General features: G+C 41.3%; 1 protein-coding gene across 1 annotated transcript in view; it reads right to left on the bottom strand.

Moving 5' to 3' along the window:
- LOC309629507 (putative cation-transporting ATPase 13A5) overlaps nucleotides 1-15,009 on the bottom strand; it is a 120,804-nt gene extending 105,795 nt beyond the window's left edge. Inside the window, 1 exon segment of the mRNA XM_082393604.1 lies at nucleotides 9,134-15,009. Within this exon segment, the coding sequence (XP_082249730.1) occupies nucleotides 9,134-9,196 (63 nt within the window). The 5' untranslated portion in view covers nucleotides 9,197-15,009.
- Nucleotides 15,010-15,270: the final 261 nt, after the last annotated feature.

Here is a 15,270-nt window from a genome sequence, read left to right as displayed (position 1 = left end):
TTTGAACACTCAGTATATGTTGAGAGTAAATATTAGCTTGGTTAATTTACAACAAAATTTCAGTGGATTAAAAGTGGCTAGTCCCATTGGACTCACTGTGAAATGATTTGACCACAGGCAATATTTAGAGCTAAATATTATTTGCCAAACCCATAAGTTGTGTTTCTGAAAGTGATCGATCCAATGGCTTAAATGGAATTTTTGCTTTTCCCACTGAGCACAAATTGTCAAAACTGAAGTCAAATGCAGGCCAAAAAGAAAACTGCTCACCTTTGTAATATGTGAAACTAGGAAAAAGGCTTTAAGATAAACACCAAACTAATTAAAAGATGAGCAGATGTAGTAACTATATACACGAGCACACCCAAGCACACACACACACCGGTACAACCATCCTTCACTTGTATAGGAGGTAAACAGTGTGAAAGAGCATCCTCTGATGCTTACGTAATGTGACCTTTTATACGTTTACTTAGCTGAGCCTCAGTTTCCTCAGCTGTAAAATTGGTATCTGAGTAACTAGCTCATGGGGATTAAATGAGAACATCCATGAAGTACTAGCACAGAAAGGGCATTTTAAAAAAATGTTTTTTCTTTCTTTCCTTTATAGGTAGTTCTCACAGCTGCCATCAGAGACAGAGCTAGGATTGGTCATATTCTTCAGGAAAGGAGAATTACAGGGCCCAGCTTCATCTAAGCATGGTTTCCTCACCAAATTCCCTTTTGGTGGGATCCTCTTAGTCTCAGGGAACCATCTCCTAGGGTCTCCTCCTGTCTTTGTTCTGGAATTTTTATTGCATCTGGAGCAGTAGCATTTATGAACCACTGGTCTTGTAAACAGGTCTTTTTCAGCTTTTGTAAATCGTCTTATTCTTATGTTCACCATTCATGTGTTTATCCATCTGAAATATCTGTTGCATACTCACCATGCAAAGACACAGTAGTGATTCAAATTTTTTGGAATGGGTATTTTGGGTTACTTTCATAACACTTTTACTTCCTCAAACCAGATTCTTACAGCTCAAAGTTATAAATTGATTTACTCAACCGAGATATCACATAAATAACTCTCAGTACTTCAATTTTCTTCTGTGGATGGCAATGCCAGCTTTTTGCTGTGACACGTTAGGCTTTTCCATGAGTGAGAATGTTCCAATAGCCTTAGAGTAAGTTATCTTTTTCTGTATAATCCTCAAACTTTTAGTCCTTTGAATCATGGCCAAGGAGATAATATCTCTGAGTCCTTTTATGATGCTAGAATTCATCATGTTTTATCTTCTTTTTTTAAAACAACAATCACAGCACTGAGTTCCTATTTATTATTCACAATCTACCCTTTGCTGTCTTTATCTAGACATGCCAAATTGTGTTCTTTTATGTGTTAAATGGGAGGATAGTCTTAAAATGCTCTCTTATCTCTAACTCTGCCATGTTTCAAAGTTCTTTTCTTTAATGTTAGGATAATATTGTCTCTAGATAATGAATCATGTTAGTGTGGCTATTGTTCCTCAACCTTCTATTACTGGTTTAGTCACATGTAGTAATTTGTGTTAGTTATCACTATTTGCCAAATGTTGTTAATTATAGTTTCCTGTATTTTTCCCTGCATTCATGCCATGAAGTGCCCTTTGAGTAAGGATAAAATGTCACAAGTACTTTCACTTTTGTCTACATTTGACAATAAGAACTAACCTTTCTGGACATTTACTTAGGTGTCATTTAATCCTCCCAAGAATCCTATGAAATAGACATTATCATGTATTGAAATAGTTATTATTATTAATAATATTTGTAAGTTATTATTTGTAGATCAAAGAAACTGAGTCTTGGCCGGGGGGTGGGGGGGGATAAGTTAGGAGTTTGGGATTAACATGCACACACTACTATTTACAAAATAGATAACCAACAAGGGAACTAAATAAATATTTTGTAATAACATATAAGGAAAAAGAATCTGAAAAAGAATAGATATATATATGTATAACTGAATCACTTTGCTGTACACCTGAAACTAACACAACATTGTAAATCAACTACACTTCAATAAATAAATAAATAATAAAAAATAAAAATCTTTGCCAACCCCCCCCCAAAATAAAATAAAATAAAATGTAGACATGTTGACAAACTAGAAAAATAAAAAAGACACTGAGCCTTGAAGAAGTTTAAAATAGGGACTTCCCTGGTGGTGCAGTGGATAAGTATCTGCCTGCCAATGCAGGGGACACGGGTTCGAGCCCTGGTCTGGGAAGATCCCACGTGCGGAGCAACTAAGCCCGTGAGCCACAACTACTGAGCCCACACGCCACAACTACTGAAGCCCACACACCTAAAGCCCATGCTTCGCAAGCCACTGCAGTCAGAAGCCGGTGCACTGCAACGAAGAGTAGCCTCCACTGTCCGCCCGCTCGCCGCAACTAGAGAAAGCCTGTGCACAGCAATGAAGACCCAACACAGCCAAAAATAAATGAATAAATTAAAAAAAAATTTTTTGTTTAAAAAAAATAGTTTAAAATAAGTACTGAAATAGTTTAACCTCTTAAATATTCCCCTTATGTTTTTTTTTTTTTTACATCTTTATTGGAGTATAATTGCTTTACAATGGTGTGTTAGTTCTTTCTGGAGTAAGTAAAGCCATTCCCTCTTTAGAAGTGTGAATCAAAATCCAGTGCCAAAGAGATGTACATAATGTCACACTCAGCTGTAGCCATGCTCATAAAGTCAGCTAGGACTACTCTAGCAAAAGTGCTATCACGTCGTCTTCCTGGAAGTAAAAGTACAACTGAGGACCTTTGTTTGATGAGGCTAATGGCGAGAGAGCACTGAAAGTACATCAAAAGGGAGTGAGGTGCATGGGCTGGCTAGCAGGGACAATTTCTAGAACCAAAATTTGCCCTACGTCAAAGGCATGGGGCAACATGGCAGGTTCTGTTAAAAGTTATTTGTGGAGCAAGAGTGTCACTAAACAGGAGGAGTGTCTCAGGAATTATTTGGTTCAAATTTCTCTTTTGGAAAAAAATAGCTGTACACCATCCTTCACAGATGAACACCTATTGTCTTTTTAAGGTAGGCTACTCACTACTGGCAGGGCTGCACCTTTGCTTGTTGGACAGCTGTGATGGTGTATTCATTTTCTGTCACTGCATAACAAGTGGCTTAAAACAACACAAATTTATTGTCTCACGGTTTCCATGGGTTAAGTCTGGTTAGCTGGGTCCTCTGCTCAGCATCTCACAAGACTAAAATCAGGTGTTGTCTGCACTGTGCTCCTTCTGGAGATCAAGGACTTCATTCAAGATTACATGATTGAAAGATGTTTAAAAAAAAAAAAAAATTACATGGCTGTCGGCAGGATTCAGTGGCTTGTAGCTTTAGAACAGAGGTCTCCATTCTCTTGCTGGTTGTCAGCCAGAAGTTACTTTCAGTTCTCAGTTCTTAGAGACCACTCAGAGCTCCCTGCTACACTGAACCTTCCATCTTCAAAGATGCAATGGAAAACCTCCCTTGCATCAAATCCCTCTCATGCTTTAAATCTCTCTGACTTCAGGAAGGGCCCAGTTTCTTTTCTTGGCTCACCTGATTAGGTCAGATCCATCCAGATTCTCTCTCTCTTTTTTTTAATTGAAGTTGAGTTGATTTACAAGATTGTGTTAGTTTCAGGTATACAGAAAAGTGATTCAGTTATTTGTTTCCAGATTATATTTAAGTTATTACAAGATACTGAATATAATTCCCTGTGTTATACAGTAAATCCTTGTTGCTTATCTGTTTTATGTATAGTAGTTTATACCTGTTAATCCCATACTCCTAATTTGTCCTTCCCTCCCTCCTTCACCCCTTTGGTAACCATAAGCTTGTTTTCTATGTCTGTTTCTGTTTTGTATATAGATTCATTTCTATTATTTTTTTTAGGATTCCACACATAAGTGATAACATATAATATTTGTATTTCTCTGTCTGACATTTCATTTAGTATATTCTCTAGGTCCATCCATGTTGCTGCAAGTGGCAATGTTTCATTCTTTTTCATGTCTGAGTAATACTGCATTGTGTGTATGTATATATATCATATCTTCCTAAGCCAGTCATCTGTTGACAGGCACTTGGGTTGTTTCCAGATCTTGGTGATTGTAAATACTGCTGCTGTGAACATTGGAGCACATGTATTTTTTTTAATTAGAGTTTTCATCTTTTCCAGATATATGCCCAGGAGTGGGATTGCTGGATCATATAGTAACTCTATTTTTCGTTTTTTAAGGAACCTCCATACTGTTTTCCATAGTGGCTGCACCAATTTACATTTCCACCAACAGTTTAAGAGGGTTTCCTTTTCTCTACACCTTCTCCAGCATTTGCTATTTGTAAATCCCTTTTTGCCATACAACATAACATAATCACAGGAATTAGAGCTCATCATACTTTTGGGTGCCACCCACACTCAACCAGAGGGGGTAATACAAAGGCAAAACTCATTGAAGGGGTGTCATGTTAAGATTCTGCCACCACAGGTGGTTAGGAAGTTCTTCCATAAGGAAAATAGATCAGGCTGAACTCTGTCAACCTCTACTCTGTTCTCCACACCAGCCACTTAACTACTGGAAGACAACCACTGTGATGGTTCTTTGGGGAACTATTTCCAATGTCTTTTAAACAGTTCTTACATAAATTATAGCAGGATTTATTTCCTCTATTCTACAGAACAAACTCCAACAAGATATCCAAGGACTTTTTTACAGTTATATCATATTGGCAACTAAAATCCAGCCATAACCAAATAAAGTACTTTTCCATGCATAGCTAAGCCCAAGTCATTGATCCCCTCACCTTGTATTTTTATAATAACTTAAGACAAAAACTCAATAATGAGGCCTGTTGCACTGCATCTTGCCAACTTCTCCCCTACAATCCAGCCTAGAGAACTTTTTTGTTTGTCCGCACCACGCGGCACGCGGCATCTTGATTCCCCAACAAGGGATCGAACCCATGCCCCCTGCAGTGATAGCATGGAGTCCTAACCACTGGACCGCCAAGAAAGTCCCGAGAGAACTTTTTGAATCTTGATTCTGTCATCTATAGTGTTCTCTCTCCCTCGTAGTGGGGTGTCAGTTGAAGATGAGATAAACTTGCCATTACCCAATCTGTTAATATAAATGGTGACTAAACAGAGGAAAGAGACAATAAAGCTCACTTTTTAATTTTCAGTTTCAGTCCCTTGAGTTTTGTTTTGTTTTTCCTTTAATGGAAGATGAGGAATATGTGACGGTGTTTAAAATAATTCAGATGTTCAAAACTCCTGATTTTTCTTAACAACTCTTCACATACTGTTTTTGAAACGATAGACCTCAAACAGTTATCATTCCCCAAGTTTAATCAGAGGCAGGGGAAATATTCTCAGCATCAATTTCACTTATTTGTATTTCTGTAATTTTTAAAGCCACGTGACAACTCCTGACTCCTTGCATGTAAAGCTACCCTTCATAGTTTCATAGCACTTTCCATGTTTCCTATGTGACCCTCGCAAACCCTGTGAATCAGAAGGGGTAATTGATGTCATTCTAAGGCAACTAACAAGATCCCAAAAGGTGTCCGCGGCCACCCAGTCAGCAGTGGAACCTTGACTAAGATCTGCTGTCTTTTTGCCTTCTGGGGCTGCTCCCACCCGTGACTTTGACACTAGTGTGGTGGGCACCTGCGCAGAGGGGAGCACCGATGGAATGGTTGGGCTTGGCAACCGATATGAATCACGCAGCACTTCTGTCTCAGGAGCAGAATCAAGACCATCTCCGGAAAGTGAATGCAGCAAGCATGGCCAGAGGGGACCCCGAAACAGAGGCTTCTGTGCACATCCTGTGCCTCCGACATGCCTGGCTGCGGGCAGATATAATGCCTTTTTTCTCCCAGGAGAGTAATAATAATGCTAAAATGATACCAGTCATTCATTGAAAACAACCCAGCCTTTCCTACGGTGGTTCCACGGAACAGTAGTCATGAGGGTATCTGCACGCGCTGCCCAACACACACAGGAAGGATTCCATGGATACATACACACATGTGAAATAGAGCACACTGTAACGCCCCTTTTGGAGATTCACAAAGAACCACAGTACACTACAGGCTCTGAGAGGGCCTGCTGTTATTGGCTTGCCTGTTTCGCCTAGCATTTCTCAAACCTAACTGCTAGGGGGGAAAAGCAGACTTTTTATACAGTAAATACCTATTACGATATTGCACAACAGAAGATATTTTTGGAAAGTCTGTCTTACCTCATTTAATCCGCACCACAATTCTGAATGGTAGGCATTACTATCCTCGTTTTACAAATAACTCAGAGACGTTAACTAACTTACCCAACAGGACCAGAATTTAAACCCAGACCTGCCTGAGAACAAATTTCATTCCATTACGTAGGAGCTATACAGCCCAAAGGCTCCAGGCTCATTGAGGGTCCGGGACTGTGGGCTGTTAGTGAGTCTGTGGGTCCTGAGAGGACCACAGGAGGAGACAAGAAAAGCTGACTGTGAATGGAGGGGCTGATGAAACGCGGGGCAGAAGAACGGAGATGCTTTTAGGAAAAAGCCAGGTGAAGGAACAAGAGAGCACTGGAGACGGGTGGGAGTGGGAGGGAGGAGGTTGGGAAGGACAGTCAAGGCCCGTACAGTGAGGGCATCTATCACATGGGCTGTTGTGAGGGTGACATGAAATATTGCTTGTCAAGCACTGAGCACGGTGCCGACACAGGAAGTACGAGCTGCTCCCCCCCAGGAGGAGCTGGGGGTGGCAGAGGACAGGAGGTGATACAGCAAGGTTCAACTGCGGAGGCTCCTGCCTCGCTTTCTGCTGTGCTGAGCTCAGCAAAACGACCCAAGCCTGCGCGTGCATCATCTCGCAGACCCTCACCACCCGCGGAGACGGTTTCTACCTCACGCCCTCTCGCACATCGCAGTGCTTTTTCCCTTGAACTGACGACTGCAAGGAGAAGTCAGATGGGGCCATGGGGAACCTTCAGGAAAGGGAGAGCAAGTGGGGAGAGGTCGTAAAACCACGGACTGACAGGCTTCCAAAGGCTGGGACTAGACTAGGCCCAATTTGACTTTGGCCCACTGATTATCTAAAAAACAAAAAGAAAAGAATTTTTCCCCAAAGTTTGTAATAAGGCTATTTTACATAAGCATACAGATTTCTGGCTTCCTTTTCAAACTTGAAAGATCCGATAGCACTGGGCCTGTGACTTAGAGGACAGTAATTGCCCCGAGGCAGGTGGCAAATTCCTCTCAGCTGTGCACCTAGGTCACCCCCTGTAGCCTACCTGCCTCACCAAGTTTCCTGATACACCCGAGTACGTTTTGCATCTGTGCTCTCTGCCTAAGCTCTTGAGTAAGATTTATGGAGAGATCGACAGCCTGTCCCCCTCCCCAGGATGCCCTGACAATGAGGTAAGCCTAGCTGGGAGTCCTAACAGCGTTTTTTTGGTGGATTTCTCTAGAACTGTTTGATCACCAGCAAAAAAGAAGAAAAGCGGCTCCTGATCTGATATTGAATCCTTTGATACTCATGCCCTCTCTATGGTTAAGAGACAGAAAACACGAGGCTCTAAACTTCACAAATGCAACACCTAGTTAGATAAAAATTAAGAGCAGCCAGAGATTTTCATGAACGCTCATCAACATGCTGAAAAAAAATTAGATCTGGCACAGAGTTGTTCGGTAGTGAACACAGGTGAGTAGGTTTAATTCTTTGCATCCCGTCGGTCCAAGGATTTTAGAACACTGTCCCACTGTCAAGATCAGTGGGTTACAATAGTGTACGCCACCGATGTGAGCCACTTTTGTAATTTCAATTTCCCAGCAGCCACTTTAAAGAAGTAAAAAAAAGCGAGTGAAATTAATTTTCACAATATGTTTTATTTAACTCAAGCTATCCAAAACATTGTCATTTCAATGTATAACCAACGTAAAAATTATTAATGAGATATTTTACACATTGCTTTTATTAAGTCTTCAAAAGCCTCTGTGTATTTTACACTAGAGCACATTTCAGTTGGAACCAGCTACTTCTCTAAAACTGCATGTGGCCAGTGGTTGCCTTATTGGACAGTGCAGGTATACATGAAGTCACTTATTTTCTGTAGGTTCACAAATGCTGGTAGGTGGGGAGAGAGTGAGTACGGATTTCCCATGGATCTCATGGGGAACCAGAAAAACCAGGCAAGAAACTGATACCTTTCTGATATATGAACCACGCCCTCTGGGTTCTTTTCCACCCTCCAGTGTGCCCTCTCTATTCCATCCCCCCTTTTTCTTCATCTCTCTTTCTCATTGCCTAGCTAGAGTGTGAACAGCACGGGGTGTGGAGGGGGAAGGAGTGAACTGGTTTCCCAGCCTGGCCCTTGGAGGCTGAGGACCTTGGGCAAGTTACTTAACCTCCCAAGTCTCAGATTTCTTGTCTATGAAATAGGATTAATTCCTTCCATGAGTTCTGAGGATCAAATAAAATAATAAATCTAAACTCCTCAGCACCAAAGAGCTATTGCAGGAGTTTTCAAGTTTTTCATGATTATTTTTCAAGATTTATCTGTGTTAAGTGGTAGGGGCAGTGGGAAAAAAAGAATCGGAGAAATGAGAACTTTTTTTTTTTAATGTGTGCTAAATCCCAGGTCACGCTCTATTCCTTCTTCAGTACTTGGTGCTTAGACTCTCTCCTGGCTCTTGTAAGGCATGATTCCAGCCCAAAGCACTCTGACACTAAGTTATTCAGATATAGTAAAGATAAAAGAATTTTTTTTAGAAAAGTGTTTCAGGTTTTGCCTGAATTTGTCTAATTATACGGAGCCCCAGATGATAAGGAGGAACACCTCAATGAGTACCCTGTGGGAGTGTACACCAATGACTCTGCAAAATGGCTGAGGGGAGCTTCGCGGGTCCAATCAATGCACATGAGGCTGGCAAGAATGCCGTCATCTAGAAGACACAACTTTCTCACCCCTGCAGGTCCCCCACTATAAAGGTGTGCCTTGTGGATCTCCAGGAGCCTTACCAGACTTAAACGTCTCCAGTTCCTAAAGCCAGCATCACCCCAAGTAGCCCACAGGCTCAGGCACTTTGAGAAACTATAATAAAAAGAAGAGAAGACTCACCAGCTCATTCTCTTCTCCTGGGTTGAGCAAAGCTCGATGGTCCTTCCTACTTTCCTCCTCCATCTGAACTGGACCTCCCGGCTAATTCCTTGGGGAAATGTCAAAACCACCGGGGCTTCTGCAAACTCAGAACAATCACTACTTGTCATTGCTGTTCTCAGGCGCTTTTAAAATCTCTTAGCACATGCCTTACCTATTAGGCTTACAAAGGAAAGAGAGGACATACTTTCCTCAGCCACAGGATTGGTCTGTTAATCTATCCTTTCTTTTTTTTTTTTTTCAGCAGGCAATGATGCTTTTTTTTTTAAATTTATATATTTTATTTTATTTATTTTATTTTTGGCTGCGTTGGGTCTTCATTGCTGTGCGCAGGCTTTTCTCTGGTTGCGGCGAGCAGGGGCTACTCTTTGCTGCTGTGCGCGGGGGCTTCTCATTCTGGTGGCTTCTCTTGTTGTGGAGCACGGGCTTCTAGGCGTGCGGGTTTCAGTAGTTGTGGCACATGGGCTCAGTAACTGTGGCTCACGGGCTTAGTCGCTCCGTGGCATGTGGGATCTTCCCAGACCAGGGCTCGCACCCGTGTCCCCTGCATTGGCAGGTGGATTCTTAACCACTGTGCCACCAGGGAAGCCCTATACTTTTGTTTTTTTTAATTCTTAGTATTTATTTGCTGAGCTAGATGGGAGTGCCTCCAGACTTAAGTTGTTGAACTAGGAAGATAAATAATTGCGTGTCTGTCCATAAATATCTCAGCCAGTGAATGGGATTGGCCACTTTGCCAAAAACCTGAGACAGAAGGGTTAACCAGTGAGAGAAGACTGAAAACCTTATGGACTTTGGAAAAGTAGTGAGCATACTGGGGGTGACAATGAAAATTGAAGGAAGAGGTTTTGGTTCATGACGGGGAATGTAGGGATCACTTTGGAATTGGGAAAATCTGAATTCTAATCCCTATTCTACTGATGACTCTGGACAAATCATTTAAAATCTGAAATTTAGGTTGCTAGTATATAACATGTCAACAATGAGCATAGAGTTGATATGAGGATCTAAGATGATGTTAGTAAAAGCCCAACTATAGCGTGTGTCACATTCAGTAAGAGATCATCATCTTCACACTAACCAAGAAGAAACAAGCTTTTTAAAAGTAAAGTATAATGATAATAATTTGATTCCTTTCCCTTTCCCTTTTTAGTTTAAAAAGTTTTCAGATAAGTAAAGTAGATGGAGGGAGGAAGAGCTAGGAAGGCTAAATATTGGGGATGTCATCTAGATTCCAACACTTGTATAACCACCACTGAATTTGTTATTTTTATCAAAAAAATAGGTGCACTGTGATCCATTCAGGAGTTGGGTAGTTTGTTCACGATAAAAACTTTTATCATATTATTATTGCCTTTTTATTGCATCTAGTCCTGATGTGGTAACATCAGGCCACAATAACTGAACAAAACTCTTGCAGCTTTGGCCATGGAAGAAAATCCACTGAGAATGAATACTACTGGCGGATGATGCTTGACTCTTGCCACTGCCCGAAATAGTTGTTGGTTGCCTTGAGGGGAAACGAGTGCCCACCTTGAAGTTAGGAGAGGTCAACATGCTCTCTGGGTCAGGAGAAAGTGGCTGATGAGAATAAACAGACAATTACAGCTTTTCATGCCAGAGGGGCTACTGAGGTGCCCACATGATAGAAGAACATGCCATCACAAATGTTGCATTTGAAGTAGCACCAATCTAAAGTAGAGCTCAGATATGGAGAAGAGTCCTCGATTTTAGTAAAACCTAGTGAAAGACTTGAGAGGCAGTCATCATTCACTTCTTACTGATCAGCTATTCACTCATTTTTTTTGCTAGAAGAAGCCCTACTTTGTCTGGGCAGCATGACTTCAGATAAAAGCCCCAAGGATGAGTCATGATGTGTCTTAGAGTGGGCATGTGACCCAGTTCTCAACAGTAAAACACACGGGAAAGAGCTGGGGACAGGAGTCTTCTGGGAAAGAATGCCCTATTGACAAAAGAGAGAGAACTTTTTCTTCCTTTACAAATATGTGAAGATGCAATGCTTAGAGCATGACAGCCGTCTTTAGATCATGAGGAAGATGAAAATCACCATGTTAGTGATGGTGGAGTAAAGGATAAAAGGGCTTAGATCCTGATGATCCCATTGAGCCACATGACTAACCTGGGACCACCTAGCTCTAGACACCTTATTAAACATACAATTAAATGTTCTTAATAAGGCCACTGTTGCTTACGGTTTCTGTTACAGCCCAAAGATACAAAATATAACACTCATAGCAACTCCATTCAGCTTTTATTCAGCAATTATGCATTATACAACAGATATTCCAGACATTGTGCTGAGCCCTTGGGAGTCAGTGATGAAAAAGAGAGAGCCACCACTCTGAGGGAGTTTATAGTTGCTTGGGAGAGACAGGCAAGTAAGCAGCCTCTTAAATAGGAACGACATCAAACTCAGATTTAATGGGATAATAACAGCTTCCCAAAGGAAATGACACCTATGCTGACATCTCAAAGATGAGCACATGTTAGCCACATGGAAGGAATAGGGGATAGTGGTGGATGGTGAACACATTCTAGACCAGAGAACAGAAGAACAGAATGTGTGAAAAGGTTCAAGAGAGGTGAGAAAATATAGCTTATTTGGGGTATCAGGAGATATCAAAGTAAGGCTTGAGAACAGAGGGAATGGGGGGGGAGTGTTGGGCAATGAGCATGTAATGTAAACAGAGGTGTACCCACCATGAAGAGCTTGTAAACCGGATCGAACTGGTTGATCTTGAAGTTCTATAAGTACTGAGCACTTGCTTCAGCCACCAGAGAACATGCTCAGTATAGAAAATAATCATGTCTGTTTTAAACCCAACCTCCTGGAGGATCTGTAACAGATATTAAAGCTTAAAGAATCTACTGATGGATGCCCATAAGCAAGAGAAAGCTAGTCACACCTCAATGGCTTAGCCAGCCCCTTGAAGGCCCATGAGAGGAAGAGCCATCTACTGTGTTTATGTAGTGAGGGGTGGTGGGTAGGAGTGTTGGGGTGGGAATGGTGGGGAAGCAGACTCAGCCTTGGTGAAAGGGGCTTCCTAGAAGCTGCTTAGCCATAGAGCTCAGGAGGTTGTAACTTAAGTTGACACTCTCCCAATCTTTTCCATCTGAAGAGGCCAGATTCCTGATTGCCTGTGACTGGAAGCAGAACATAGTGCATCCTGATGAACCCCAAAGGCAAACACCCTACTAATGAGAAGTTGTCAGCATCAAATGCCATAAGGTAGGGTCCTCCAGAGACAGGAAGGGAGGAGCCAGATGAAAAACATGAAAGGAAAATAGAGTAAAATTCTCACTTCACACAAGGACCTGAAGAACCGATAATACCCAGAAGCCAAGTCTTAGCTCTTTGAAGGATCTTTCTGTCCAGAGTGAAGCCAGAGGAAGTAAATGACTGAGAGGGTATCTCCCCGGACAATCCCTGACTCAAAATACAATTTCCAGAAAACGAAAAAGAACACAGATATGAAAAGAGGTTTGCTCAAAGCAACACAACACAATACTGGCAGATCCAGAACACAGAGCCAGGTCTCTTGGTCCCAGTCCAGTTTATTTCAATCAGGAAATACTTCCTCCTTTCCTATTGTATTTTCTCTAAAACTCTGCTCTGATCCTGGAGAGGTGAAGAACATGGGGGAGTACATGGATTAGGGGAGGTGAGATGTCTCCACCTCTAGTCCATGAGACTTAGAAATGAAGAAGCAACAGGCATAGTGGAGTGTATTAGAACCATGTGTCACACTCCTATGTGGCAGGGGCAAGATTCCCTCTTCCTAATTCCTCATGACCTAGAGGGAAAGCTAGTGTGGATTTGGATGCCTTATCTAGATTTCTCTACTGACCACTGGAGCCTTACAGAAGCATCCCGTCTCACATACATTGTTGAAAATCTACACAGGAAAGAGCTGGGGACAGGAGTCTTCTGGGAAAGAATGCCCTATGGGCAAGACTGTTTAGTTAAGGTAAGCTGACTGCTATAACTACAGTGAACTATAACAATTTTCAGAGGTTTAACACAGCAGAAGCGTGGGTCTAAGTTTGTGGTGGTGGGAGGGCATTGGTGGAGCGATGGGGATGGGGGGTGTCTCCTCCAAACAGGGATTCAGAAGCCTGGGTCCTCCCATTTTGTATCTCTACCACCTTCAACAAGAGGCGTCCAAGGTTGCTATGATTGTATGAAAGGGGGAATGTACGGGGAGAGTTAATGAAGGTTTCTATGGACTAGTCCTGGAAGAGGTACTCTGTACCTGTGCCGAAAGATTGGCTGGAACTCGGTCAGATGACCACACCTAACTGCCAAGTTGATTAGGAAATGTGGTCCGCCTGTATGCCAGGAAGAGGAAATAAACTGGGTGGTATCTAGCAGTCTCTCCCACACAGAACCTGTGGTGATCCCAGTGAGGGGCAAAGGGGTAGATCAGATCGGATCCTTTTCCTCAGAAGACTCTGATGAAAGAGGCAAAACCATGCAGAGGTGACTGAAATACAAGGAAGAAGTGAGGGTGGCCTGGGTTATTGCAGACTAAGGAGGAGCATATGTGAGAGGCCCTATTATTATTATATTATATCATAGGCCGCTCCACACCCTATTAATCCTCCACGAAATGATTGATAACACAAGTAAACAAATAAAATTCACAGTTGCTGTGGAGGGAAATAAGGTTAGAAGTGGGACTAGGCAATGTCAGTGGGGGTCTGGAGTGAGGGGGTGGGAAACAGAAGGGGATGTGAAGTTGCATTTTAAATAAATTGGGCAGGGAAGGTACTACTGACAAGGTAATATTAGAGTTAAGGCTTACGGCTATCTGGGCCAAGAGGGTTCTGGGTAAAGGGAATATCAGGTGTCCAAATGCTGAAGTTGGGGGGCAGGAAGGAAGTCTGTGTGCCCAAACCTGAGTATGCAAGGGGCAGACCACAGGACTGGAAGTAGAGAGGCAGTGCTGGGGGCCTGGCGTATTTGGCACCTAGAGCAGATAGTTTTTTTTAATTGAAGTATAGTTGCTGTACAATATTATATGTTATAGGTGTACAATATAGTGATTCACAATTTTTAAAGGTTATACTCCATTTATAGTTATTATAAAATATTTACTCTATTCCTCATGTTGTACAGGATATTCTTGTAGCCTCTTTTATATGTAATAGTTTGTACCTCCCACATCCCCACTTCCCTCTCCCCACTGGTAACCACTAGTTTGTTCTCTATATCTGTGAGTCTGTTTCTTTTCAGTCTTATTCACTGGTTTGTTACATTTTTTTAGATTCCACATGTAAGTGTTATCATACGGTATTTGTCTTTCCCTGTCCAGCAGATCATTCTTTATGCCTCCTCCTCTATATGATGAATGATTTTCAATTTGTGAAGCGAAATGAGAACAACAAATAGAAAATAAACATAGATGCCAAAATGATCTTTTATTGGATTTTGTATGTATAATTACACCAGTAAAGAGTTTTTAAAAGTAAAAAATAAATATTTCTGTGCATGAGGAAAGAAGTAATGGATTAATACTTTAAATTTTTATTATTTTTACAAAAGAAAAAAATTTATACTTGTAATTAATAGTAATATTGTGGTAACCAATACATGAATTTTAATAAAATGAAAACTCCTGCAAAAGGTAAAATTTGGGCAATTATCAAATTGTTCTATGTGATGTAAAATTTGATTTTCTTGACCCATTCTTTTTTTTTTTAACATCTTTATTGGAGTATAATTGCTTTACAATGGTGTGTTAGTTTTTGCTGTATAACAAAGTGAATCAGCTATACATATACACATATCCCCATATCTCCTCCCTCTTGCATTTCCCTCCTACCCTCCCTATCCCACCCCTCTAGGTGACACAAAGCACCGAGCTGATCTCCCAGTGCTATGCGGCTGCTTCCCACTAGCTAGCTATTTCTTTAATTTTAAAACAAACAACTGAAACTTTGAAAAGAAAAATAAATTTTGATTTTGAAGATATTATTCAAATTCAGTAAAACATTTCAAGTATGAACTAAAATTTGCACTTACCAAACACAAGTATTTCAATTTGCAATGTGCACTCTGTTTTACTCTTTTTGAA

The sequence above is a fragment of the Balaenoptera borealis genome, assembly GCF_965194805.1.
Source record: "Balaenoptera borealis genome assembly, chromosome: 5".
In the NCBI taxonomy this organism is placed as follows: domain Eukaryota; kingdom Metazoa; phylum Chordata; class Mammalia; order Artiodactyla; family Balaenopteridae; genus Balaenoptera; species Balaenoptera borealis.
The sequence above is the reverse complement of the archived record's forward strand: the minus strand, read 5'-3'. Positions and strand labels throughout refer to the sequence as shown.